The sequence below is a fragment of the Parasteatoda tepidariorum genome, chromosome 5 (genome assembly GCF_043381705.1).
Source record: "Parasteatoda tepidariorum isolate YZ-2023 chromosome 5, CAS_Ptep_4.0, whole genome shotgun sequence".
In the NCBI taxonomy this organism is placed as follows: Eukaryota; Metazoa; Arthropoda; class Arachnida; order Araneae; family Theridiidae; genus Parasteatoda; species Parasteatoda tepidariorum.
Window position 1 is genome coordinate 60,061,070 of NC_092208.1, and position 25,447 is coordinate 60,086,516.

Below are 25,447 nucleotides of genomic sequence, written 5' to 3' on the forward strand. Positions count from 1 at the left end.
CTAAGTATCAAGGAATTACAATTTATTGTGCATCTAAAAATTGAAATGTTTTTTAACACAATAGAATTGTTTTGCTAGATTTGAAAAAAATGTTTTTGATTATGGAATAAGAAGGGTAGTGTAAATTTTGATTATTCAGAATCCGATATATTGTCAGCACGAAATTTCGATACACGAGTTTCTGGTTAAATTTATTTCCATCGTAACTTTTGTACGTTGTCAAATATATGTATATAGGTACTGCTTAGTCATAAATCAGGCAAAACGATATTTTTACCGCCTTTTAAAGGACAATTTAAATAATAATATTCATTAATCATAAGATTTTGAGAATAAATATTTTTCACTAAAAAAATAATGACTTTACTTCATTCGAAAAAATATTTACAGTGGTATTCAAGGTAGTTAACAAATTTATTTAGGATTATGAATTATAATTGAATTGCTATTAGAGAAAATAGTCAAATAGTTATAAAAATGAGAGGCACCGAAAAAGAATTGTACAGCGCTATTTTTTACCCTCATTTTTAGAAGAATTACATCAGAATATGCGTTAGATATATGACAAACTTTTATCAATACTGTACTTTTTTCGTCAGCAGAAACGCTTAATATTCTCAATAAATGTTAATTTTTTAAAATTTCTTCTCATGTTTTGGAATACAAAACAAATATTTTTCAGTGCATGTTTTAACATTTTTATGCATAAAATAAATGTGTTATTTTTTATTACTTATGTTTTCGTAAATTAATTCATCTTATGCAGCACGGTCAATTTTCCACAATGAGACAGACCTTTATTTTTCTGTAAATGTCAACGTATAAGAGTTAGAGAAAGTGAGAATTCAGATAATCATCCAGAGAATTCTGAATGCTTTGAAATACTCAATGTGTTCAGTTTGAAATATTTAGAGTGTGCAATTGAGTAGTACAACTGAGCAAATTTTGGTATTTATCAACGGAAATTTAAAAATAAATGACATTGAGAAAAATTTCAGGCGTATTTTTGGCATGCTCTTCTAACTTTTTGTTGTTACAGTTTTAAACTAGTTTTTCAAAAGTAAAACAAATTATGTCATTATTACATGCAAATAATTTAATGAACGCAAATAAAATGGAATGTGAACTACTAATATATTTAAAACTTCCATGAGTTTAATATTTCAAATATCATAAGCCCATTTCATTATAAATTATATTCCATAGAAGTAAATATTAGGGATCAAATATTCAACATCTAATCTGTTAAGACAAATAGCTCGTCTAAAAAAAAATATTAATTTATTTTGGTTAGATAAGAAGCTAATAGGGGTCTTGCTTACAAATATAACACCAACATAATTGCGAGATATATAAAATTCAAATGACATATGCATAACATTCAAATAGACACATTTATTCTAATTCCCTCTACAGTGCTCAAAGAACGCCGCATAATTCGCAGGAGGTGATAATGTGTTTGAACATCAAAATGCGCTTTTGTATTATCATGCTGATTATCGTCTTACCAAAGGTGGTCTATTCAGGGCAAACATCAAAAAGACATGTACAACAAGAGGGTGACCAGTATAAAGCAAGGAATGCAAATTATACCTCTTTTTACTTCCCAAATCCACAATTTCTATTCGAATAACACAGGATAAAAAATTTGGAACTGTGCCCGCTAAGTGGCGTCCGAAAAGAATATTAGTGGGATTTTAAAGCTTATATTTAACATGAGTATGATGATACATAATGACTAGAGAGGAATGTTTGTTTTATTTTTAACCAAATACTGATGTTGAAGCTCTTTAATTAAAAATTTATACAGTGTACTCAAAAATAAAATAACAGAAGAGAAAAATATAATCTTATCACAGAGACTTTAATTGATAATATTCAGATGAGATTGTGAACACTTCAAGATTAGAGTGGGATTTACAATTTTTTTTTAAAAATATTGCCATATCTACATTTTAACGATAAGTCGCTATGCAATAAGTCGCTAAAAGTAAGGTAAATCCAGGTATCTTGGTTTAGGCTTAAATTTTATATTATTAAATTTATTGTTTTAACAACATTAAACAAGTTATTATAAAAATAAATTAAATCAATATGATTCTAAAAAAAATTCTTGTTTATTTTAGGAAGTTCTTATTTATTCAGAAAATATTTTTTCAGCGTTTAAATGTCGAAAATAAACCAAAACTTGATATAAAATAAGATAATAACAATAAATTAATAAAAAAGAACCCATTTATATTGAATACCCACAAATTGTATTGAGATACTGCGTAGAATTTAAAATGAGAAAACAATTCTTCATTGAAATGAACCAAAAAAACAAGTTACTTGATTTTATCAAACTTTTCTATAAACCTTTATAAACTTTTCAACATTTCAATAAATTTCTACTTTTTGAACATTAATACATTTGAGTTTCAAAACTAAACTTTATCTGAATCACACAAATACTTGGAATTTATTATTAACTCATAATTACGTGTATCAGTTCACATCCTTTCATCAGCTTTATACTATAATTTTTAATTTGAAGTATTTTTTTTTATATTTTAAATAAACTTGAGAAATTCTCTCAGTTTTGGTAACTAAGATTACAAAATTAAAGTTATGTGAGGGATATTATCTTACAGTGTTTGTAAATTAAACTTAAATGTAGTGAACTAAAATATATTTTACAAACGTGCGAACTTTAAAAAACACACAACACTTTTATTTTACGAATTTTCGTTGTTATTGTTTATATTTATATGATTTAAACCCATTCTAGATTTAATAAAAATATCACTAACCACGTAAAATAGATTAGTAAGTGTATATACATAATAATTTTGAATGAATTGTTGGAATTTAGAGTTGATTTTGATTGTTGTTGCACATATAGGCATTAGGTGATAATAATTACAAGGTATGGCACTCTTAACTCTTTTAAATAAAAAAAAACTTTTAATTAAAAAATCTTAGTTCTGTTGGAAGCGTTGTCAGTAGTTTTTGGAAAATAATTTTAATGTGTAAAGTTTCACATATGTATTTACGTACAAAAAGTAAAATCTCCGTATCTTTACAAAATTAAAATATAATTTGTCTTTTTTATGTTTAAATAATAAGAAAATTGTGCTCTAACAAATAAGATAGCATTAACACCTATCAATAACATAAAACGTAACATCTTCATTGATTTGCTGTTTTTTTCAATTGCAAAAAATATTCCTAACTTTAAGAATAACTAAAAACCGAACTAAAAAACCGAAAATGCATAACCGGAAGTTAGAATATGTGTTTCAATTTTTTGTGCAATTTTTTGTAGTAATATATATGTTGCGTTTAATGCTTAAAATGTTTAACAGAAATTGAGTAAAAAAAGGTGTTTTATAAACAACACAATTCTTTCTTTAGTATACTTATTTAGCAATAACAATTTTGTTTAATTTAGAAGAGAAACACAGAATATAAGTTTATTAACTGTAAATTCTTTATCTATTATTATAATGACTAAATTTTCAGTAATTTATAAAGACAATTTCTATCCCTAAACAAGTAGTACTTGCAGCATTTTAGAATAAGAGTTTGCTAGATCGTTTATTACATTATTAGTTAATGTATTGATTTGTTTTTTTTTAACAATATTTTTCAGTTATTGTAATTTTGTGAACATAATTTTGAGATAAATAAAGTTTAACAGCCATCTCTGGTACTGGATCGAAATATGTGTCTTAGTGAAATGAAATGTGAGGTGCAAATCATTAAAAATTATTTTGTTTTCGAGCAAAATTATTTTAAATGTCTCGATTATAAATTTTTAATGCATATTCATTGTTTTTATAAAGCTTCACATTTTGGAAAAACAAATAAAAATATTAAGTTAAATGTTTCGAAAATTTAACTTGAAACTTAAAATGAATTAAAAAATTTAATTTAATATTTTTATTTTACAAATGAAAACATTAAGTTAAATTTGTAATTAAATTAAAGTGTTTATTAACTGAAAATACGAATAAATGTAAACTGTATATACGTCTAAAATTAAATGTAAAAACATTTTAAAATTGGTGTCATTGAAACAAATGAAAGCGAAAATTAGATTTCACCACATTTTGAGCACCTAAAATAATGACTAAATCTTTTCAATAGATGAGCACCAAAAGGAATGACCAAACGTCTGGTGCGACTGATATGAAGGAGTGGTTTTTCCATATATGTTTTAGTAGCAATCATTTTATTGTTCATGTATTGGCTGTGAAAAAACTTAAATACACTTCCAAATAAATATGCAAAATTATGCAACACTGCACTATTAATTAATGCCATCTGAAAAAAAATCGTTCTCGTATTTTGTTAAATATTTGGCATTTGAAGTAAAATTATCAAACGATGTTTTTTAGGGCTATGTCGAGCAAAATTATCAACAAAAAAAAACAACATATTAGCTGCAATTTGGAAACATTGTAAAACAAAAATATAACTTTTATTAAAGTTTAAGCAAGCAACGAAACATTTTGAAAAATAATTTATATTTTTGATGCAGAAGATTAAGAAAAAAAAAGAATCGAATTTCTTCTCACATCATTAAACGGTTAATCATAAAACTAAAATTAGAAAGAATTAAGAAAGAAATTTGCGGAAGTACTGACACGGGCTTACTTCTCATCCTGACTTATTTTTCTGTAAAACCTTGCAAGTTAATTTATGTACATATATAAAGCATTTAAGAAATATACAGTATAAATAACCAATTTTCTGAATATCACAGAATAAATTTTTCTTTGGATACAAAATCAATTTGTACAAGCCGTCTTATGATAGTGAAATTTTTTTTTCTATATCTAGTGCTTTACTCAGATTTAGGAAACCTGAATACACACAGAACATTGAGCTGCAGTGATGAAACATGAAATACAACAAAGAACATGAAATAGATATTTCACAAAACCAAGAATAACGAAAGTGTTTCAGGAAAAAAAAAAACTATATGTACCATTTACACTTTCGTAACACAGTGACATCTGCTTTTTCTACCTCAGTTTTCTACCGTTCTAATTTGGCAACACTTTTACATTTAAAATCAAAATCAATAATAATGTTAAAAAAATTGATGAATCTGTTTTGCAATAACTAATTTGGGATGTTTTTGCGAATTACAATCATTTTGCGTACATTTTTGAGGCTGGGTGTTGCACACTTTATAAGTTGAGACATAAAATGAAAGGATAGAAGAAAGATATTGGGGTAAATGTCATTCTCTTTCAAGGATATTGACACATTGCGTTTGAAAAATATAACATAATAATTGTATTACATAAAAATTAATTAAACATTTTTAAATTTTGACCAATTATCGAGTAAGTCTGGCTTTTTTAATTAGTATTATCTTGATATCAAGTAAGAAATAAAAAGATTGCATAAACGTTATTTAAATTTAAAAAAAAAACAACGAGAAATAAATGAATTAAATTTAAAGCATGATTTAACTTATTATTGAATTAGTTTCCTCATGAGATTGTCACTAATGAATTTGATTTTTACGAGATTAGGATCCATGTACTAGATGTGTTATGAGATTATAATTAATGAACTAAACTTGCTATGTTATCATAATCAATGAGTTATGTTTGTTATAAATATTTTCAATTATGATCAATAGATATATTTCCTAAATTTTTAATAATTATTTGCATTAGATTACCATAAATAATTTAGGTTTGATATGATATTAAAATCCATAAAAGTGATTTACAATGAGAGTATTTTTACATGAAGTTGCCACAAATGCCATCGATCTGTTAAACATTATAATACACGTATTAGAGTTGCTGTGAAATTATGATTTGTGAATGAAACTTGCTATGTTATCATAATCAATGAGTCAGATTTGTTATAAGATTTTGCAATTATCATCAATGAATATATTTTCTAATTTTTTAATAATTATTCACGATGAGATTATCATGAATTATTTAGCTTTATATGATATTGATATTAATTAATGTGATTTGCAATGAGACTATCATCAATGAATTAAATTTGCTAATGAAATTGCATTAATAAATATATTTGTTTTGACGTCAAGCTGAATATAGATTTGTAATAAAATTGCTATTTTCAAATTGCAGCTCTGTGCGAAATTTCAAGTCCATTTGTCGTTTTTCGGTATTGTAACACATTGCACAATTTGAAGAAATTGTTGCATGATTTCACTCTTTGACGCATTAGGCGCATTCGACTGATTTAAACGTACACGTCTTGTTTATGACCAGTTGTTTCGTGAATTTAGGAAAACCCATAAATTTGCAGATGCCAAAAAGGGCTGAAAAAGTGGTCCTTTATAAAATTGAATAATCTATACCGAAAACAGGTAAGAGGGTACATATGCCGTTCATCAAGCAATCGGCAAACGAATGAACGCAATGATCATTTTATTCGAAAGATGGTTATACAATCTCTAACGATCTTCTGCGAGAATATTAAACATATTCTGGCTAAAAAAAAAAACCCTGACATCAGAAGGAGTATTATTTCAAGACGTTTAATCAAAGGTTTCGCTCTATTATAATACAAATCTGCTAAGAAATCTCACCGTAATTGTAATTTTTATAGGTGATCTCAAACTTTTGAATACAGTAGATTTTTAAACAAAGTTAGATTTTCATTTTTGACGAGAATATATAAATGATAAGCGATTTAGATGCAATTCGAAAAACCTAGTTAATCGACGACTGAACGAATTGTAAGAACAGCTTAGTTGGAGTTACTCAATACAATACATTAATAAAGTACATGCTCGTGCAATTAAGTGCAAAGTGAAGTTCATTCAAGTCTTATTTCAAAGATGATAAGTCATTAATAAAATTTCAAAAATATACATTTAGGGGAAAGTTTTAAATACCATTCGATTAGCAGAAAGTCGGAGCAATACTATTTCTCGTTTTAAGATGAAGGGTTTGAAATTAACATCCAAGCACAAACTGTTTAAAAGAAAGTATAATATGTGTCAACACCCATCCTTGGTTTTAGCTTATTTCAGAATAATTTAACTGATATAAGAGAGAATTTAAAAAGATAACAGCTGAAGCATTGGGCTAGACAAAGAGTTAAGAGGGTAAAAGGTTACCAAATATGAAGTTAGCTGAAAATATTTTCAAAGTAGGTAGAAAATGCTGATAAAATTGGAATATAAGTCCGTTCTTGACCATTGAATGTGGATGATCTTCATGTTTGTAACGATGGGAGAAACAACAAGACGAGATAGAGAGAGACGAATGAACATCGTCCCTGCCACATAACCGTCTAATCTTCAACAGAGTTCCAGTTAAGCAAGTCGTTGTCCAGCATTGCCTGAAATAATAGGTACAAAGTTATTCACATTTTTTTCGTGTTTTCAGAAGGCTATCATAAAAAAAAATACAAGAGATCATTTCATATACAGCAGAAATGAATCTTTCTTTCATTGAAATCGTTTAAAGATCATCCTAGTATTAAAATAAAGAAATAAATAAAAGAATAAGATTTTTTATTCATTTTTAAATAGTGTGCACAGTCGCAAATTATTTTCTCTCTTCACTTAGAAAGCATAAGGCCCCAGCTGTTTTGGGTGTTTTACTGTACATTACATTTAGTTTGCTGTGCAAAAAATAGGAAACTTAGAAATATTAGATTATAATGGCTGCTTAGAAACATATAAAAGGAGTGTGATGAAACATAAAAATGAGACGAAAATAACCCCAATGAACGACATAAGTATGCGATAATAACCTCAAAAATAACTATTAAATTTCTTGTAAAAAATACCATACGGGCCGCTCTGCAACCCAAAGATATAGATTAAAAGAAGAGATACTATTGAATTGAAATTTAGCGTGTTGAAAGGGCCATTTTTATTTGTGAATGTAACATGAGTTGATTTTAAAATTTCAATTTGTTCGAAAGCTAATCTAATTTTAAATAATCTTTTGCATGAATTTGTCTTTCACTTTTTTTAACTTTAAATAATGACTATTCATCCTGCCTGTAAGAAAATTTATATAACTCTCTCTAGGTCTTCTTATTACAGGTTCACAATTAAAGTCATGTCGAAAATGACAAAAAGGAAAGAGAGAGAGAGAGAGAGAGAGAGAGAGAGAGAGAGAGAGGGAAAAGGGGAGGGAATGAGAAAGACACATTAGGAAGCCAGAAATAAATTTGATCATTTGTATTAATATTTAAAAAGCAAGCATAAAGAAGTTCATTTAAGACAAGTAAATGCCGTTTACAATTCGAGTTATATTAATACATCATTATCTTTGTTTATTGTTAAAATAACTTTATATTTCTTTCTCCTCATTGTGCCATACACTAAGTATTCCCTAAGTATATATTTTTTATCAAATATAATTGATTATTTTACAAATCAAAGAAAATTGTTATTTCTGTATGATTAACATAATAATGATATTCTTTTGCTTATTTTACACCTTTATTCCGAAATAATAAGAATTATATTCTTTTTTAGGAAAATAAAATTTTTAAAAGAGAAGAATAATAAAAAGCAAGGATGGAAGCTGATGAGCACAGTGATCAGGGAGTGAAACATCCTGGTTTTTTTTTTTTGATGTTTAAATTTCATGCTCTTGAATGTAATAGGAGTTTGCAAATTTTTAAATGTTTCTCAAAATATTTACTTTCATGCTGCGATCCCGAAGACCTCGATAAATTCTTGAACGTTATTCTGTTTTCAGGAAGGTTACTACGATTAAGAACTTTCTTTTACTGCCTGTATAGATTTGATGAATTTAAAGATAAAATTTTGAGTCATTTTTTTCGATCAGTCTGTAGCCATTTCGTCAAAATTTTTATTATTTTTCAAAAAATATTTGTTTGTCCCATAGAAAATATACATTAAATGGATAAAAACTAAACCGCAGGAATTAGTTAAAAATAATCTAGAAAATTTTTACGATTTAAAAATATTTAATACGAGTTTTCTTAATCTCTTCATTACTTTAGTCCACAAATGTTGACCTTCGCTTCTTAGTTTCTGAAAACCAGCTATAAGAAAATTTTTATATTTTTTCGCTCCCTAAAACATTCGCGGACGCTTAAGCTTTCTGAGGATTTCAATAGAAGCAGAACATGTAAGTAAGTTTTGTAGAATTCCACATGAATAGAAGTGATTTTCGAAAAATGATGCTAAATCCGTGAGCTCAAAAAAAATTAAGTAGTTTCAGATAATTTAGTAATTCGGTTTGACTTAGAAGTTTTGAGATCTACATGAAACTTTTAAATTTATATTTGCTTAATTTTTAAAAATAATACAGTCAAGAACATGAAGGTCCACGTATGTGTACCGTGGTGTGTAAGGCGAAATTTATGACAGTGTAGTAGTCAAGTGAAATCTCATGGTATAATGAGTATTTAATTTTATAGCCATTTAGTAGTATTTTTATGTGTATTTTAATTTATTGTTTTATATTAAGGTGCATATTCACATAATTAATAACTTAAACTTATTGTGTTTTTTTCCTCCATAACTTTGAAATATTACTCCCAATAATTAAATATTTTTTCATAGTTAATGCTAGATTTGTTTCAATAATTATTTACTTTGTAAAACCTTTAATTTTCCTCTCAATTTTCAACCTTTAATTTTTAATCTCAAACCTTTAATTTTCCTCTCTTTGATTAACCTTTCAAATAACTATGCAGTGTCGCATTGTGCTCTTTCATAAAAATTAAAAATCTTCTGAATAATTATGAAATCTACTAATTACTGTATCTAAATAGACCATTACATAACAATATGCATGTATGGTCTTACTTTAGGTTCAATTTAAAATATTTATATTCTTTTACTTAGTTAAAACATGAGGTTCATGTATGTATACCTAAAACTATCTGACCCCTGGCAGTATAATTCATAATTTGATTATCTTCTTATGACTTATGGCAATAAAATAAAAAATAGAAACTGTAAAAATTATCTTTGTTATATTATTTTATATTTTAGTGAAGAGGTTAAGTAAAGAATTGACGTGCGCTTACTCCATGGATATTATGTAAGGTAGTTAGAAATATGGAAAACAAGGGTAAATTAAGTATAAAGGTATATTTATTTATTATGTAGCGCATTAATTAACTTAGAAATCAAGTCCTTTTTTAACTATTACAATGATGTGTGTTTTTATACAAAGCTTCAAGAGGTGGGGTATAATATTGTACTTTGAACTTTAGCATCCAAATAGAGTCTCAGTGCTGCCATCTAGTGTGGCAGAAACAAGACGTCCAAATTAACATGGCCAACGGTATCTCACCCATTGTGGTGGTCCTGAAAGAGTGGATACCACTTCTGGAGAACGCACTAGGTCTGCTCATCGGGAAAACGGATTGTGCAGCTCATAGGAAATAAAAAATATTGTACTTTGAACCAATTTAAACTTTTCATTTTTTTTTAAGGAATGTAATGATTTAAATAATTTAGACAGAATGATGCAAGTATTTTAGAATTTCAAATAATTTCGAGAGAAATTTATAAAACTTTTATCCATTAATATCATCACATAATTTGTGTAAATTTAAGGTTTAATACTGATGCCGGTCTACAATCAACAAGCATACAATCTTTTGATCTTGTGAAGACCTTAAAAAATGACGCTTTTTTGCTTAAAACGTTGGTAATTTATATTATTGAGATTTGATTTTCAATATACATGACCTTATTTCGATTTTTTAATTTTAGTAATAAAGGGTTATGTTTTCCAATTATATTAGTTATAAGTTTACTCAACATTTAAAATATATAAAAAAGAACATCCTTGGAAAACCTGAAAAGGACAAAAAGATACCAAATAGTGCCTGTTAGTACTAGTGTCAAATACATTTTACAGAATGCAGAATTCCTCCACTAGGTAGCGCAACTACAGCTTCGAGGTACTTGCTGCCCAAAATACAGAATAAAGAAAATATAATCTCGACTTAGAAAAGAAATGCATTACACTTAGAAAATAGAAACATCTCCTGAGAAATATTTGTTATTTGTTCCGATAATGTCATAAACAGTTGAATCTAATAATAATTGTATTAATGCTATCGATATGGACGATAAACGAACCTAGATATTTTCATAACTTTGTGCTTTCTACAGCATCAGGTGATGACAAAAACATGCTGCCATTCTTTTCGAATTCTTTCGCCATTTTGTTACATTTCTCTTCATATTCCAGTCTTAACCTTTCTTGTGCCTTTAAAAGGAAGTAATACACAGAGTCAGAAAAATTGGAAATCTAAATTCAGTAAAAAAATTGTCTTTCAGAAAGTTAGAATCTCTTAATACACAAATAAAAGGACTGAAGCTTATAAATTTTTCATAAGCAAATAGCTATAACTAATGACTTCAATTAGATTATTTATTTTAATTAACGTTGATACGGGAATTCAATTGTCTATTTTCATTGTTCACTTAAAAAGATTTTTTTTTTAAAAAAAGTACACATTCTTAAAAAAAAAGAATATTCAGAATATTTTTCAGAATTAAAGACTCAGCGAGTGTAATTAATTAACTAATTTGAAGAATTTCTTTAATGTTAATTAACACTTTTAACTTTTACAGAAATTTATTTGAAAGTTAAAAAAATTTATGAAGTTGTTTTAAACAAATGACAATAAAAACGATGATAATGGTATTAATTATCTAATTCAATTTTCTAGAAACAAAGTAAAATTGGATATCAATTAGTAAGTAATATACATTTTGTTAAAAAAAATTTAAAAGAGCTTTGAATGTTTTGAAATTTTCAGTCATTCATTTGTAAATATTATTATTATTTATTTATTTTTTTGAATTTCTACTCAAAGAAGATATTCAAGTCTAATTTAAAGAATTAAAAATCTATACTCTGAAAACAAAGCAAGCGACTCTTTTAGTTTTATTCAAACATCTCAACAGTTAAAGAATTTAATAAAACATTGTTTTGCTTCAAAAGTAACACAATTAACTCTACTTTTAAAAGCATAAAGTTTAAAATAAATAATTTCCTTTGAAGGTAGTTCATTTGTTTGAAAATGAGGAACGTGTCAAAGAAGCTTTTATTACAAACTTCACTTAAAAATAATTAATTGATTTCCCACCTTTTAAAATATGAGATAGCTTTAATTTAAAAAATTAAGAAATAATAAAATAAGCTAATTATTATTTTGAAAAATGACTCACATTTTTTCTTTCATCTTCAAAAGTATTTTTGATGTTTGTGTGTTGCCTTGTCAATTCTCCTAATTTTTTCTCTAGCAGGGAGCTGAACTGTTAAAAAAATATTTTTAATCAGTGCAAAAGGTCAGATGAAAGATTAATCAATAAAAAATAATCAAAATGAAATTATGAGCGTAATATTCAGACATCTTTGCATTTGAAACTGATAATTGAAAGAAGTTTTAAGTGTGCAAGATATTTTTTAAAAATGCTGTTCTATCAAAAATAATTAAATCAAATGTATACTTGAGTTCAGATTTATTTCCTAGAAGAATGTAAGTGCATAGCATTAAAAAAACTTATACTTTTTCTTAAATTTCTCAAATTATAATTTATATATATATATATATATATATATATTTAGAAAATTATAATTTATTTGAGAAATTTAAGAAAAAGTATAAATTCCTTTAATGCTATGTACTTGCGCTTAAGCTGCTGGTGTATAGCATTCATAAAATAAGTTAAAAGCACAAAGCATACAAGGGAAAAAAATTAAGTTAAAAAAATATTACAAAAACAAAATATTATAAAATAAAATGCTTTTAAAAATATTAAAAAACTGAAAAAAAGGCCAGAAAACATAATAAGGAAAATATATAATCTCGTCTATTTTACACAGTTCACAAAATGGAGTGCCTTCTAATTACTGTTAATATAGTCAAAGTAAATTGTACGAATAAATTTTACTTTGGTTATATTAACGCAATATTAGTAAGCACTTTATTTTGCGGATATAATTATGTAATCACTCATTTAAATTTCTAATAAGACATAATTGTTTAAATATATGAGACTAAATTTATTGAGATTCTTTAAAAATGTTTGGAAGCGTTAATTTAATTATTAATGCATAGTTGACGATTCTTGTAAAACAAACATTATAATGAATATTCCATGATATCTTTAAAATGAATTTAATGAATTGTGATAATGAGTAAAGAATACATTCATTATGCTAGTCAAAATAGTACATACAAAGAAATAATGACATGTCTTAATTATTATATGTTACAATTTTCATTCTAAAATTGTGGTAAAATAACCGACAGCAGTCAGTCTTTCGAATTAACTTCAAACTTTGTGGAAAAGAACATGTTTTACCTTTACGGTTTTTAAATCACTTACAACTAATATGGTTAAAAACCGTAAATACAACACCAAACGGTTTTTTAACTATTGACAATTATCATGGTGTTAAAACCGTAAAAAAGAAATTTAACTGGACATTAAAGCTAGACATTTTGTTAAGTAATGGACATTGGAGTTAAGCTGTGGTTGAGTTGTGTTTTATCGAATAAACCGTGGAATATGGTTTAATTAGTTTATCTGGACCATGTTCTGTCAGTGACAGACAAGCCTTCTCGGCAATATTATGTACGAAGCTAAGTGGCTTCATTAGGGGAGCTTAGTTTGCGATAAAATTCTGGTTGTTTAACCGTATAAAGCGAAAGTAGTTCGTAAATGATTTTTCTCACAGGTAACAGTTTGAATATCATCCTCATGGTTATTTTACTGCTTTGTTTGAATATGGCAAAATAACAATGAAATAAATTGTTATTTAACCATTTTTTCCGAGAAATTTCTAACAGAATATACATATTTCACAAAAATTGAATAACAGCATTAAACATCAGTGTACTAGCTGTATATTACACTTATTTATATTTAAATAGTTAACATACCCTTTGTCGCTCCGCCACTGCTGTGTCAATAAGCTTTTGATTAAGTTCCCTTTTTATCCTGAAAGAATTAAATTCCATATTTTGACTCCTATGATCTGTATTAATTATTGAGAAACTACTTTTAAAAAAATATGAAACATGTTTTTTTTTTTTGCATTTTAGACATGTACAAATTTCAAATGAAATTAAAACATGCAATTTACTTATTTTGAAATTTTTCTTTTATGATTACAAAGAAGTCCCAAAAGTCATTTTTAATTTACGCTGTTATTCTTTCACTCGCTTTTTATTCTTATCTCTACTTATTTACTTATTCGTATTTATTCATTCATTCGCTATGAATTTATTGACGCTATGAATTCGCTATGAATTTATTATTTATTCTTCAATTTATTGACGTTATTTATTCGGTTAAATTTATAATTTTAATTGTAAAATCCGTTACTGATTTAAAATCAGATTGCTAACCAAATTTTACTAGCAAGTTAAGATCATTTAGCAAGAATCGTTTATTTTATTATTATTTTCACCTTTTATTATTTCCATTAATACATTATTTATCATAAAGTGGGTGTGGGCCTCTCACTTTTTACTCCAAAATCGTGAAATTTTGAACTCAACTTAGAGAAAATTATAAAGAAAGGGCTAATGTTCGCAGTGATTATTTTTATTGAGATTAATCATCGTTTTTGATCATTTGAGAGGGAAAAAAATTAAAATTTCCAAAAGTGAGGCTCACGAACAGTTATAAATCATGAATCGCTAACAACTAGTGATATTTTATTTCAACACTGTTGAAAGCATAACGCACGCTGTAAAAAATTCCAGATTGAATTACGTTATAAAGTACCGACACTTTGGATGCATCATCCATAAAATCAAGTTTCGTTATAAAATACTATACCGCGGTTTTCCCAGTAATATTTATTTAATTAGAGGGAGCCAATGATTTTTAATGTAATTATTACTGTAAAAATTACGTTATATCAGATTTTTGTAACGTAACATGATCCGGTAAAACTGGTTTTAACGATAAAAGGTCCCGACCTCCCGAGTGCCGGTATTTTTTATCGTAATTTTATATGGATTTTTTCTTACAATATTGTGCCAAGATTTAAGAAATAGTGGAAGAAGTTGAAACCTAAACTAGTAGTATTGGCATGAGTTTATGCATCTTTACTTCTCTTTTATAATAGTTAAATCATTGAAAATATTTAGAATACTGAATAGAATTCGAATAAAATATTGTCACATTTCTTATTGAATAATTTCAGTTGCATAGTACCGTTATTTCATAAATTACTTCACTCAAACAGCTTGTAAAAAATACTATTAATCGAGAAGAAACTTTAGAGAGTTAAAATCTTGATTTCAAGATTTCATTTTAGAACATTATATAAATACAACACACAAAGTATGTATTTACAGTATTGAAAGTTTTGATAAACTATCAGTTTGAAAACAGACAAACTAAAGTATTAAAATTTATCTTACTCTAGATTAATATGAACCGAAGTCCATATAGATTTTTTTTAAAAAAGTTTGTAAGTCACATATTTTTCAAATAATTGTGGTAATACTTGTTTTTCTAATATCATATTAGATCGATTGTTTGTTTTAATTCATTTTGTTTATTTTCAGAGTACACTATGAATTGATCTCCTAATTTGATCCAGAACTTTCTACGGTGTAGAATTTATTAATATAAAAATCCCGTTAATAAAACTGGAACAATATCATAATTTCTGTCACAGTGTGGATTTTCATGATCAATTTACTTTTCCAAGAAACTAATAAAACAAATATTGTTTTAAAGTTTATTACATTACCTTGACAGTTCATTTTTGTCTTTGTGTTTTTTGCTTAAATTCTTCATTTCTTCTTTTGTTTGTGCATCCAGCCTTTTCATGAGTTCGCTTACTTCTCTGGAGAAGAAAAGAAACAACAATTGCATTGGACCTTTTACCTTCAATTTAAATTCAAAGAAATGCATACTAGAATTACGCATAAAATTGTGATGAATATTCACTCCAATAGTTCTATTTTTTTCTCTAATACTAAGTCCCGAGAATTTAAAAGATATTTTCTCATGAAAGTCGTTGCAAAAACAAGTACAGGGGTCAATGGTGCATGCATTGCACCGAAGAGCCATTACATTATGACCACCCTCCATCTATAACAATGGGCTCGCCCAGATTTTCATGGTTTCTCGCCCAGGAACAATGTTTTCATGGGGCATATTAGGACCCATAATCCTCATAGAACAATCCCTGACGTCTGTAAGTTACTTGAACATAGTTGCAGACCAGGTTCATCCATTCATGGCGACAGTTTTTCCTGCGGGGGATGGTGTTTACCAACAGGATAATGCACCATGTCATAAGGGTCGAATCGTCGAGAAACATTCCAGTGACTTTCAAGTCATGTCTTGGCCCCCAAATTCACCTGACCTTGATCCAATAGAGCATTTGCGGTCCTACTTGGAAAACCAAATTCATGCTGCCACGCTACCCCCTCGCAATGCGATGGAATTGCAGGACCAGTTGGTGAGAGCTTGGTACCAGATACCTCAGACTACCTATCAGCACCTTGTAGAATCAATGCCACGGCGGGTGCTAGCAGTTTTGAGGGCTAAAAGTGGTCCTACATGTTATTAGCAGGGTGGTCATAATGTAATGGCTCTTCGGTGTATATGAGGAAACAAAATGCAGAACTAATCCTTCTTGTGTGCATTTTTTCCCCTATGAATGGATGTTTAAATTTAAGTAGACGTTAAAATTTACTTCAAATGATGATGAGTTTAAGGATTTTTTTAATTATAAGATTAATTAAGCATTGAATCATCTGATTCTTGTAATGTTTCAAAAGTTTAATGGTTATACTTTATTTTCCGAAAAAAGGAAAAACATTATTTTCATCATAGGAGGGAAATTTCCTTAGAACAGATAAACAGAAGTTATATGGTAGTTTTTATGTTAAAGTAAAGTTGTGCATTATCTGAAAGCAGTATGTAGTATATCTTAGCAAATAAATTTGCTATTTTATTGGATGTGAGCTAATTTGCAACAATACAAAATGACGTTACAAAAGATTCCTCGCAATTTTTTAAAAATCTTACTTCGTTTCATTTATCGTTTCATTTAAGAATAGTTAAACAAAGTAACAATAAAAAAATTTACTAACCTGTCATGCAAACTATGTAAGAGCTGCACTTGAGATGATTGAGATAGTTGCAATACTTTGTTCATGGCCGTGTACAACTGAAATGATTTACATTAAAAATAAAATATATTTACCATTAAATTGAAAAGAAAATAAATGACATCTTTAAATGTAAAATAGAAAAATATGCATTTTAAAGCTAGGTTCTGATTTAATGTGAAGTTTGCTTTGATATAATTAAATTTCAATAAAAAAATCTTTATTGGTAAAGGTGTAGAAAATTTTGCTCTGTTACATGTCGGTCCGAAGTACGTTATATAGTCACAGTTTTTACGACTATGCAGATTTATAAGTTTAAAAACAATATTCCAAACTATACAATTTCATTTATTAAAACTGGTACAGATATAAAGCCATACAAACGCTAAATAATTTAACTGTAACCTAAATAAGAGTTTTAGCAAAGTCAGAGCCATGATGCTTTTCTTAAATTTTTATTGTTTATTTTTCATGTTTATGCATGTAATCGAGTAAAATTAGAATTTTTCTTCGGAAAAAATTGATACCAGAAAACTCCTTTATTTTCCACTGAGCACTATCCCCGTTATTGAGGGAAATAGTGGTGATTTTGGGGAAAAATTGAATTTCATCAAGACAAGCACACTGTTGGAATTTTCATTCTAAAAATACGGAAAAACAACTTGCAGCAGTCTGTCCATCCAATTAACCGTAAAGTTAACGATAGAGAACATTTTTTACCCATACTGTTTCGAAACTATTTACAACTAGCATGGTTTAAAATCTGTATAAAATATAAAATTGGATCTAGGCTTTTCGTTAGGTAATGGGCATTGAAGTAAGGTTGTGTTTTATCAACTGAACCGTGAAATTTGGTTTAATTATTTATATAAATTTTTCATCAATAAAGATACGAGAAATACTAAACTTTTCGTGTTAAGCAGTTTTATGGTCCTGCCATCTATACGTGAAAGAGAGTATCGTACTACAAAATTGTATTAGAATAGTTCTAGGACACAAATTGGGGAAATTTGTGACCAGGACACTGAACACTGATCAGTGCAGGACACTGAAACCGTATTAGGTTAAACCCTATTAGGTGAAACCAAACGTTTTTTTCTATCAGTTAACAATTTGAATGCAATATTGCTTCCGCTTATTTGATATTTTTGTTTAAATATGGTAAAATAACAATTAAATTAAACAATTCTGTTATTATTTAACCATTTTTTCCAAGAAATTTCTAAATGTGCATGTGGAGCATTGCTTCGGTTTTTTCACGTTGAATTGAGGGAAACTAATCAGGAGACGAATGAACGCATAGTTAAGAAGTTATGCGAGTTTTATGTACCAAAATTCAAAATTTGTACTTTCACCTAATTACTCATCTAATCTATATAGCTGAACAAGAGAGGTATTCTTTTTTATGCATTTGTTTACGCTGGGTCGAATATAACTTTAAACGAGTCAATAGAATGAACAGTTCCAAAGTTGCGAACTGATGGTTATAAAAAAGTAGACAAAAACGAAACATCGATTACAGTATTTTCAGTTAATACCAATAGTAAACAAATCGAAGCTAACAATAATGTATCTTAATTAGCAACAATATTTAAATGAACAAGTTAGTTACGTAACTCCAAAAATGTTAAATGCTAGTGTTTTTTCTTATTTTTTATTTTAACATTTTTTTTTACATTCATTAAACTTAAATACAAGACAGGAACACACTAGAGATTTTGATAAAGTAATTCTAAATATTAAATCACAGAAAGGATTAACTGGCTCTTATTTGTTCAAGTAATTCTAAAAAGAGGACTTACTGGTTCCTGGTACTTGCAGTGAATTTCCATTTCTGAATATAAATGCTCTTTTGTTAAGGCCAACATATTTTGGGAAAAGTTTTTCCTCAGCTCGTCCAACTGAAAACATTAGGTTTGGAAAATATTTTATAAGTATCAACAAAAAAATTAGTTGTAGTAATTAGAGATATTACATTAGAAACTTAGGGAAGTATTTTGCTATAGCATATTATGTAATAATAGATAAATTATTATGTTTACTGCGTATAAAAGCAGTTTCAGTTCAAAAAATATATATCACAGTATAAATAAATATTTAATATACATCTTTAATATTTCCGCTATAAATGACCTTCTGTGAAGGTTAACATATTTATCCTCAGCTTCCTCAATTGAAATCCTTAGATTTAGAAAATAGCATCAACAAAAGCTAAGAATTTGTCTTAAAAAATTGCATTACAAGACAGCACCATACAGCGACATATTTTATCCTCAGCTCCCTCACTTGAAATCATTAGGTTAAAAAAAAGCACCAATTAAAGCTGAGCACTAGCCCTTCAAAATTGTAATACGAAACAGCATTATACAACGTCATATTTTATCCTCAGCTTCCTCCATTGAAATTCTTAGATTCCGAAAATAGCATCTACAAAAGCTGAGTGTTTGTTTTACAAAATTGTAATACGAGACAGCACCATACAGTGACATATTTTATCCTCAGCTCCTTCACTTTGAATCATTAGGTTCATAAAATAGCACTAACAAAAGCTGAGTGCTAGTCTTTCAAAGTTGTAGTATAAACCAGTATCATATACCGTCATATTTTATCCTCAGTTCCCTCCCTTGAAATCATTAGGCTCAGAAAATAGCTTCAACTAAAGATGAGTGTTTGTCTTACAGAGTTTTAATACGAAACAGCACTATGTATCGACATATTTTATTCTCAGCTCCCTCACCTAAAATCATTAGGCTCAGGAAATAGCATCAAGCAAAGATGAGTGTTTGTCTAACAGAGTTGTAATACGAAAAAGCACCATATATCGACACATTTTATCCTCAGCTCCCTCACTTAAAATCTTTAGGCTCAGAAAATAGTATCAACCGAAGATGAGTGTTTGTCTTACAGAGTTGTAATACGAAACAGTATCATACTGTTAGTTAGGTAGTATGAAATAGCAAAGCACTTAATTATAGACTAATTTTGACATTTCTGCTCTGACTGACTCTTAACTATTTCGGTGCAAAAAATATACTATTTCATTATTTGAAAAATGGTTCTAAAAGTTTAAACTACTTAATTTTGAGAAATTTATACTGTAAATTAATTCATTTTGATATTATTTATCACTTATTCTTATATATTTTTATTCGAAATGTTTTGGTAGAAATAAACACCATTCAGTTTTCTTAGGCAAATAAACTTGATTGACCATTTTAGTGGTTTTAATTCTAACTGCACTGTGATTAATAAAGTTAACTAGCTCTAGATTTCAATAACGTATTTTTTTTTTAATTTCCCCCCTTACGTAAGGGTGATAATTATTACGATTTTTAAAGTTTCTTAAATTAAATTATAAGGGTGGGGATAGCAGATTACGCGACATAGTAATAAATATTTTCTACAATAATACAATTATCATACAAAATGCAGGAATTTAAAAAGTGCGCACATAGACGTAAATACAATATACATAAATACGAAACAGAAATTCGTTAGGTCATTTGACTAGTTTTAAAAAATAAGTAATAAAATAAAGAAACTAACCTTGACTCGTTGTTCTGGTGAAATTATTTGACTATCTACTTCACCCACTCTTTTCGGTTGTCGTCTTGGGTTCCAACATCTAAGATGGAAAAAAAAAGAAGAAAAAAAATTTTTTTGTTACGAAGAATTTTCTTAACAAAAAAAAAAGAGTTACAAAGAGGAAAAAAAAATACATTTACATATTCTTTTAAAAGTTAATGACATAAATTGCGCAATGATAAATATAGGGTAAAGTTTTCTAATAGATAATGTTTCTCAAATTAAGTGTAGAACGCAAAATTTACTGTGGCGTACACTATTATTATACCTAATATAGATGTAACTGTTTTAAATTATTAAGGATGGGTCAAATTTGCAGACTTTTAAGGCATTGCAATGTCTTACAATTTTACAAGTCACAAAAATGATAACAAATTTGACACATCTGGTAAGGGTGTCTTAATATTGAAAAGGAATAAAAAAATATAAAATGCGTGAACCCTATTTGTTATAAAATGGATTAAAAAGGTGGAATAAAAAAAGTTCTTTAAAATTGAGCATGTATTCAAAATTGAAACAACATATTCTCATTTTTTAGCAAAGTGTATAGTTTGTGAGAAACGTGTGAGAGAGATGCTGTTGGCTGCCGGCAGGATTCAAACCAAGGACTTCCGAGTTTTTAGTAGGATGATCTACCTATCATAGTTTCATCCCCCAGTCCAAGAAGCTGCATATAGTTACTGACCCAAGAACACAATGACATACTATTTTCCAATTTCAATGGTACAAAGGGTTGTAATTAAGAAAATATGGCCTTGAAAGCTTAGTCAGGTGACTAGTAATTTTAATTTCACTTTTTTCTTATTTCACTTTATCTTAAATAATTAAGACAATGAACTGTATGTCATTAAGGCTACAAGTCTGCAAGGCTTCCTAACTCTCCCTAGGCTGAAAAATACAATACGCACAAAATAAAAAGACAATCTTGAATAACTTTTGATCTAATGAATGAATCTTCAAGCTCTAGGACTCAATCTTAATGGCTCGAGGGGGTGACCTCAAATATGCTAATTAATACGAGCATACTATATACTATATAATACTATATAGGGGCATATTATTTAAGAGCATAAGTTACGAAATCAGACACAAAAACACACATCCCCTGAATAAACACACCTTTTTTGACCAATTAGGATTTCTGATTCCCAAAATATAGGGGCTAGGCGGAATCTATGAAATATGGTCCCAACAGTTTGGTCAGGTGAAGGCTCCATGCTTTGGACCCCTTAATGTAAATTTTACTTTAACGTATTTCGCTATATCTCGAGAACTTTTCAAGTGAATTGAAAAATGCTTTGAACACAATTATAAAATGTATTTATCTAAAGATAACTCTATGAAAATATGTTTTAATAAATATTTATTATTTTTCATTATATATTATTCAATAATGGTAAGAAAAATGTTGAACTGTAAGGTATACAAAATTTAGCATCATTTTAAAGTACATAAGTTTACTTGTCAAAATATAAAATTTGAGCAAAACCAGTCGAATAGCTCATAACAAAACGAATAGCTCAAAATTTTTTTGCCAGAACTATTCAACCGATTTTGCACTAATTTTGTATTTTGCCATGTAAAATTATGTTCTTTAAAAAGATGCAAAAATTATACACTTTGCAATTCAACACTTTTTCAACCATTATTAAATAAAATAATAAAAAATAATGAAAATTTGCTAAATATTATTATTGTTTCATGGAATTATCTTTATATAAACGAATTTTATAATTGTGAGCAAAAGCTTTCTTCAATTCACTTAAAAAGTACTCGAGATATAGTGGAATGTGCAAAAAGTATGACTATCATTAAGGGGTTCAAACTTTAGAGCGCTCTCCTGACCCAACTATTGGGACTATATTTCCCAGAATCCTTATATTTTAGTGGTAAGAAATCCAAATTCATTGAAAAAAAGGTATGTTTATTAAGAGAAGGTACGTTATGTGTCTGATTTCGTAACTTAAAACATATCGTCCGCATTTATTAATTAGCATATTTGAGGTCACCCCCACGGGGCATTAAGATTGAGTCCTAGAACGTGAAGATCTGGTCATTAGATCAGAAAACATTCAGGGTGGTTCGTTTTTCATTTTTTTATTTTTTCATTATTTTTTTTGGCTCACTGCACAATCATGATGAATTGAACATCCTACTACCAACTCGGTGGTCATTGGTTCGAATCCGGCCGGCCGTCAATGATTATCACTCTCACACACTTCTTCATTTTTTAGACAATGCATTTTGCTCAAGAATATGCTGCTTCAATTTATATGCATGGTGTTTGAAAATTTTGATTATATTTATTTTTGACACATTTTTATTAAATTTTAAGAAACATTTTTTTACAGTGTATTCACTTGCATTTGACTAAAAATAAACCGCGTCAATGACTTACTTAAAAATTTATCAAAGAAATACATTTTTCTAACTGTCTTCTTCACAAAACCTTCACACACGTTTTTTTTTTTTTTTTTTTTTTTTTTTTAATACGCATGCCTTTTGGATTTAATAATTTTTTTTCTTTTTGGCTTTTCTTTTTTCGGGTGTACATATTAGAAAACTATAGTATAACAGGCGCATTTTCTGCATGTAGATATAAAATCACTTTTCGTTTAACGAAATGATTTCTGATTTAGTGAATCTTCATACAGAAGGTCGTATACAGCTCCCTTAATGGGAAGATGAGATTCACAAAAACAAGTATTTAAAGAAGTTTTCGATGGAGTTTTCAGGATTTTTTAAAATTTAAATTCGAGAAGGACTAATTCAAGAGGAAAATGCGATTTCAATAAAAAGTACGAAGAAATGACTTTAAACGCGACTTTTATGAAATGATGATTAAAATGTTGTAACGCTTGTCTTGTTTTGCTTCCATTAAGATGTAGATATTTTTTGCATGGTGCAACCTCAAATACTCTTTAAAATTATTAAAAAAAATTGAAACTGTGTTATAGAAATAACTAAACCCCTCAAAACAATAATAGTAAGTTTTATAAAATAAAATTAACTAAACTAAAATCGGTTCATTACCTTTTATTTCGCGCAGAAGTTCGCTTTCTACTATTTAAAGTTAATATAAGCTTAAAAAAGGAGGTTCGCAGAAGAGGACTTATTTTTAAAGCAAAATATTAATGCAATTAATATTAAATTACCATTAACATTTACATAATCTTTATAATGAAGGGCACTTCAAAGTCACGAAAGCGTGCACAAATGTTTAAGTAATAATTTTCGTATTAACTAATGAAAACAAGTTTTTTAAGCATTGAATTAAATTTATGCACATAAGTTTGTATTATAATTAGTTACTTCTATAGTTCTATTTTATTTAATCGAAGTGATGCTAAGGGATTCATAAAGTGATACTGTCAAATACAAATACAAACGGATTCACTTGCATTATGCTGGGAAAGTACATTTCTGGCGGTTAAATAATTGATTGGTTACGGTGCTTGATAAGCAGTACAGATGCAATTTTCATTAAAAAAGTACAGATACAAAATTTAGCAGTGGAGAAGAAGAAATTAAGTACTTCTTAATTATATAAGTTTTAGTTTATTAAAAATGTTTAAGTTCTAAAATAAATATTTACTTCAAAGTAAAATTTTTGGTAGTAATATTAATAATTAACTTACTACATAATTACTAATTATGGATAATTTATATTAAATATAGCAAATTTTAATTTGCATAAATGTATTTATTTTTTATTTTTTGAAATATGCTGTTGCAAATTTAAACTTTTGCGTTTTAAACAAAACAAGTTTGACAAATAATAAATTAGGCTAATTTTAATTATTAACCACTATTACATTTAAACTTTATTATTTTTTATCCTTTTTTTTAAACCTCTACGAAAATAAAATTATCTTATTTTATGAATAAAATTTGCAGTTTTATGGCAATTTAATTAGCATATTTTACAATTAAAAATGTAACTGAATATCATTTAAAGTATGTATTCATATTTAAATATATGCAGCTTATTTAAACTGATTCAGTCGTGGAATGGAGGTTGGAGCAAGCGGACAGAACATTACGTAATAATTGTAAATTTCAAGATAAAGACAAAGTAGAACATTAGAAAAGCAAAATAATAGAAGTAGTTCCAGCAATAGATAGAGCATGCTCTCTTGATAATAAAAGCTTCAAAAGAATGAAAAGTAAACGTCACTTCAAATTTCAGCAAAGCACACAAAAAAGTTAGACAAAGCATTTTACAGTATAGTTAGATAACAAACATGCATGCCACAAACGTAGAAGAAACGAGCGAAGAGCTTTTGTCAGAGGACATACATCTACAAAAGACTGAAACAGCTTATTTTTTTAAGCTAATTTAATAATTCTTTTTATACCTTACAGTTTGTTGTCTAACCTAACTAAAACGCTTGTACATTTAGTGGAATGATTAAGTTTTATAAGCTTAAAACTTTTCGAGATGCTATACATATTTAAAATCCACCGTGTTATGAAAATATGTGAAATAAGAAATTTTTCTAGAATTTCAGTTTATATAAATACCATATTGTATTTAAATGCTATATTATTTAAGACAATTTTCAGCTTATCTTTCTAATTGATAAACAAATGTAACTTTCTGGGAAAAAGCAGTACTTCATGTTGATCAAATCGTATTTATTTGAAAATTTGTTTATTTACCTATATAATTTTAAATAAAAACAATTAGGCTTTATTACAATAGACAATTACAACATATTGCATACGTTATGTAAGCCGTTATTATTATGAAAATATTTTT

General features: G+C 27.7%; 1 protein-coding gene across 2 annotated transcripts in view; it reads right to left on the bottom strand.

The window, feature by feature from the left end:
* Window positions 1-4,715: 4,715 nt before the first annotated feature.
* Window positions 4,716-25,447, bottom strand: part of LOC107456656 (1-phosphatidylinositol 4,5-bisphosphate phosphodiesterase classes I and II) — a 363,608-nt gene continuing 342,876 nt past the window's right edge. For both annotated transcript variants that reach the window (XM_016074583.3, XM_016074582.3), the window contains exons 28-35: window positions 20,647-20,725; window positions 18,903-19,001; window positions 17,083-17,159; window positions 15,729-15,824; window positions 13,900-13,957; window positions 12,179-12,265; window positions 11,081-11,210; window positions 4,716-7,332 (exon numbers count right to left, since the gene is read on the bottom strand). In XM_016074583.3, coding sequence (XP_015930069.1) covers window positions 11,091-11,210; window positions 12,179-12,265; window positions 13,900-13,957; window positions 15,729-15,824; window positions 17,083-17,159; window positions 18,903-19,001; window positions 20,647-20,725 — 616 coding nt within the window. In that variant the 3' untranslated portion in view covers window positions 4,716-7,332; window positions 11,081-11,090. The remainder of the gene's footprint in view (window positions 7,333-11,080; window positions 11,211-12,178; window positions 12,266-13,899; window positions 13,958-15,728; window positions 15,825-17,082; window positions 17,160-18,902; window positions 19,002-20,646; window positions 20,726-25,447) is intronic.